This window comes from Myotis nattereri (assembly GCF_964212035.1).
Source record: "Myotis nattereri genome assembly, chromosome: 17".
Lineage (NCBI taxonomy): Eukaryota > Metazoa > Chordata > Mammalia > Chiroptera > Vespertilionidae > Myotis > Myotis nattereri.
Window position 1 is genome coordinate 47,700,931 of NC_138092.1, and position 4,526 is coordinate 47,705,456.

Here is a 4,526-nt window from a genome sequence, read left to right on the forward strand (position 1 = left end):
GCCAGGTCAGGGCCAGGTCATGGGGCATAACGGCCAAAGGGCCATGTCCCCTAGTGGGAGACAGGCCAAAGCCTGCCTGGCCATGACGTCCTCTCCCTCAACAGCACAGATCCGCACAGTTTAGAATTCCACAGGAGATGAAAGTGTTAAACTGGTGATTGTGAAAATGCAAACAAGAGAAAATGTATCTTTTCTTAGCCAACAGAGGGAAAGGCCAAGGGGTGCCAGACACACAGCAGAATAGTTTGTTCCCTCTTTTTTATTGAGTCACCACACATCAGTACAACAGCCGTCAAGCCCAGCTCGGTGGAGGTGTTCAAGTTACTCCTGCTGAACGAATAAACCTGTCATAGCCCGAGTCCAAAGAAATAAAAACAGGAGGCAGCAAAGCCCTTTTAAATATCTCAACAGCCACATCTGCATGCGCCAAAAAAGGAAAACGCAACATAAAAGCTTCCAGTGAGAAGAAAATATGGCCAGTCCTGGAAGAATTAGGGTTTCGGCAGGGTATGCCTTTAACAGGTTCCACTGGACCGTTCCACCGGACCACTTGGCCACCTGGTGCACTTCTCCGTGTTAGCATCTGGGAGATCTGGGAGATCAAAATGCGTCACACGGCTCGGGGCTGGAAATGCAGGGTAGTCTATGCAATTATCCTCATCTCCTCCCAGCCCACTGCAACAGGGGCCTCCGCCGCCCATGGCTCCCTCCTAACTAAGCCAGAACTGCCCGTCTGGTCCCGGCAGACGGTTGGTCATGAACTCAGGGCTCCTGGTGGACTCTGTACATCCACCTTTCCTGCCGTAGGAGGCAGAGAATTTGCCTTCTTTCTTGGATAAAGCTGATCATCTGATTTGTCAAACGCTTTGTTCAGAAATACAAAATCCAATATCCCCCCGCCCCCAAAAAAGAATATTATTTATACAACACCTTCATTGTCAAAGTATTAACAGACAGCTTCACGTTAATATTCAGCATCGTGGTTTGGAAAATTAATTCTAAAAACAGAATGTAACACAGCCCCCAAATACTAAGAATTCCCTAAACTCTGAGGCAAAAATTGAATCACTCGTAGACCAATGGGTTTACAAAGTAAATTAGGCACAGGACAAACCTATCAGCAGGTGTCGGTTTACACTATTTCCATTTAATGTTTGGAACAAAATTTAAAACCTGCTAATACATGTCATGATTTAAAAAAAAAAAAACATTAAGAAAGAAAAGGTAAAACAACAAACCTTTCGCCTTTCAACAGAATTTATCTGGGATTGTACCTGTTTCCTCTTTATTATAACTGACGACTTTAAGGTGATGTGGGCAACCGCCAGCTCAGCTGGGATTGTAAGCGGCCCCTCCCTCCTACAGCATCAGTCCTTTAAAAAGCTCCGATCTCCGTCCCCCACGGTCTATAGGGCTTGCCGAGGTTTGCTGCCTGCGTGGGTGCCGACGGGCTCAGGGCACTGGGAGAGAGTAAGTGGAAGGAGCCGAAAGAGAAGGGGAAGGCGGAGAGGGAGGCCACGGAGGAGAGCAGGGGAGGCGACAGTTTGGAGGCGGAGGTGACCACGGGGAGCACCGGTCCAAGGCCACCGCTAGGGGGCGCTCGCAGGGTGGGCGCCTCGGGATGAGCCGCCGCCAAGCGGCCCTGGTGGTGCGGGTCCGTGGGCGAGGCCGCCGAGCCGCTGTTCCCGTGGCCGTTCTGGGGCAGCAGCAGCGGGTGCGCCCCGTGCGGGGGGTGTCCGAAGGCGCTCCCCCAGGGAAGGTGCCCGAGGCCCGCGTGCCCGCCACTCGCCGCTTCCCGCTGGGAGGCGTAGTTGTTAAGATGCGATACCAGCCGGACTCGAAGCGGGTCGGAGGCATCCAGCCCCTCGATGATGCTCAGGTAGCGGGCGACCTCTGCCAGGCACTCCCGGAACCCCAAACTCCGGTAGTCCATGGCCAGGGCGTGCGCGTCCAAGTAGCCTGGGGCAGAGAACAAAAGAAACACCTCTAGGCTCTGCTCGCGGCCCGCCTTCCTTCAATCCCGGCGGCAGCCCTTCCCAGCAGAGACCTACGTCCTGAAAAGACCGCATTCCCGGGCTCTTCTCAAAGTCCAAATAGTTTGGAGTCGACCAAAATCTCTGCATTAACCAACAGGAGACGTATGTGTTCGCTAATGCGAGTTCAAAGCCCAATTAGAAGCCGCCGAGCAGAAATTAGAATTCTACCCTACCGGCAGATGAAACTATGCTCGTTCGTTCCTTTAATGTTTTCCCTCAACAACAACAAAAAAATACATCAAGGGCAGAGAAACCACAGAGCAGTGAAATGCATTAGACACGCAGATGTAAGTTACCATGCAGCTTGCAGGCACTTGGTCCCGCTGGAGACAGACACACAGACCCTGGCCCCCCACCTTCCCTCAGGTTTGCTGCTTCACCACAACAGGTTTCTTGCCTCAAGAGTTATGTGGTGGCTCTTTTTTTTTTTTAATTCTGTATATAAAATTAACACCATATACTTTTTAAAAAGTTCTCTTCTCAAAATGGCAATACACAAATGTGGAGGGAGCTACCTGACCTTCTGCAGGGCTGCCACAATTTCAGGGCACTTCACACATAATAGGCATTTCCCATGAGAAGGTGCTAATGTGCAGGGAGGGGGGCTGGGGCAATGAATCCAATGGAGAGAAACCTCTGTGCATTTCAAAACGGACAGACAGGCAACCGCACACACCTCGCAGGGGTCCCTCCCCACCCCCAAAGCACACATTAAAAACAAGGCAGCGGCTGCAAAGACCCAGGCCTGCACAGTGGCTCCATCTGCCCCAGCTCGGCCCCCGCCCCCCAACTCGGGCCCAGGCAGGGGCCAGGCACGCGTACCTTTCCCTCCTGCCGTGTGCAGCATTTTCAGGTGATCCACCGTCATCTGCAGGATCTCGGCTTTCTCTAGCTTAGCAGATCCCTGGGGGAGGGAACAGCAAAAGATTGACTCGGCACCACGTGCCCGTGGGGAGCAACTTAAAATGCATATGCATATCTGTGCTGTGTGCACCCCAACAGTACAGACTAAGGCGAAACGAGTTGTCTTCCAAAAGTGTGTTGGGTCTGTATGAATTCTCCCCGGCGCAAGCGACACGGTTATTTTCCCAGACACGGATGGGGTTCAAGAGAATGACCGGGAAGGACTGGGGTGAGGGTGGCTACCCTGGGCGCCCTACCCACTTCCTCCATTACCTGCTTCTCAAAAGCACTGGGCACCAGCCTCCTCAGCTCAGACAAGCTGTTATTGATCCGGTCTCGCCGGCGTTTCTCAATGATCTGCAGAAAGCAGGCAAAACAAAGGAGGACACTTCCATTACGGCTGTAAATCCCAAAGGGAAGAGGTGGTTCTTGCCGTTAATTTTTTTTTAAGAGCACTGTAAAAAGACTCACGCCTCTCCGTCTTTTCCTGGCCAGGATCTGCGAAGACGTAGCTGGGGACATGCAACCTAGGGCCGAACTCAAGTTTCTGAATGATTGTAAAAAACAAACAGGCATCGCCGTTAGGAGAGGGTCGGGGTCTGGAGGGTCGCCCCGCGCTCTCCCCGCACTCAGCCTGTTTTGGCAACTTGGGCCTGACAGCGCCTGGGGGTCCCGCGCAAAGGGATGGGCAGCGGGAAAGCAGGGCACCGGGGCGCCGGCCCTCGCCCGCTGTCACCGCGGCCGGCCCGCGCTCGCCGCCCGCTCCGGCCCCGCTCTGCCGCCGCCGACTCACCCACTCTCATCCGCGCTCTCCTTCTCCACCTCGACGGCCTCGTCCAGCTCGCTGTCCGAGGAGCTGGACTCGGGGTGGGCGCGCTTCATGCTGGCTGCGCGGGGCTCCGGGCAGCGGCGGCGCGGCGGGCAGGGAGGAGCTCACAGCAGCGGCGACTCTCCGCGGCCGGCTGCTCGGGTTCCGCACACACTGATCCGCTCACGCTCTGCCTCCGGTTAAAACTCAGCCATCCCTTTCCCACGCTGCGCCCCTTCCCAGGGCCCTGGGGAGGACGAGGAGCGCAGGGGGCGGGCGCGGGGGCGGCGCGGGGGCGGGACGGCGGCGCCCGGGCAACAGCCTCCCCTCCGCCAATCCGGCTCCTCGCTCCGCTGATTGACAGCTGCTCGGGGGAGGGGCGCGGACGAGGCTGGGGGCCAGGGCGAACCCCGCGACCGCCCCCGTGCCAGCCCCCGCTTGGCGGCGCGGCGGCGGCTCCTCGGGGGCTTTGCCGGCCGCCGCTGGTGGGAAGGAGGCGGCGCGGGCCGGGGAGGCCGGGCGGGACCCCAGCGCGCGGGCGGCCGCGGCCCGCCCCGCCCCGCACGCCCCGATTGGCCTGGCCGCGCGCCAGGGGCCGCGCCTGCAGCGCCGCCGCTGAGCCGCACGCGCCACGGGCCGTGGGAAAGTGCCGGCGCCGCGGCCGCCAGCCAATCCGGCGGCTGGCGACGGCGACGGCGGCTGCGCTGGCGGCGGCGGCGGCGGCGCTGGGCGTCCGCATGAATGGAGAAGAATAGGCGGGCGGGGGCGCGGGGCCGCGC

At 58.0% G+C, this 4,526-nt stretch overlaps 1 protein-coding gene across 1 annotated transcript; it reads right to left on the bottom strand.

The window, feature by feature from the left end:
- Positions 1-241: 241 nt before the first annotated feature.
- On the bottom strand, positions 242-3,983 carry HEY1 (hes related family bHLH transcription factor with YRPW motif 1). Its single transcript, XM_081111296.1, has 5 exons — positions 3,733-3,983; positions 3,411-3,486; positions 3,213-3,296; positions 2,859-2,940; positions 242-1,959 (listed from the first exon to the last, which is right to left on the bottom strand). Exons 1-5 carry the CDS (start codon positions 3,819-3,821, stop codon positions 1,376-1,378), a joined length of 915 nt encoding a protein of 304 aa, XP_080967422.1. The 5' UTR covers positions 3,822-3,983; the 3' UTR covers positions 242-1,375.
- Positions 3,984-4,526: the final 543 nt, after the last annotated feature.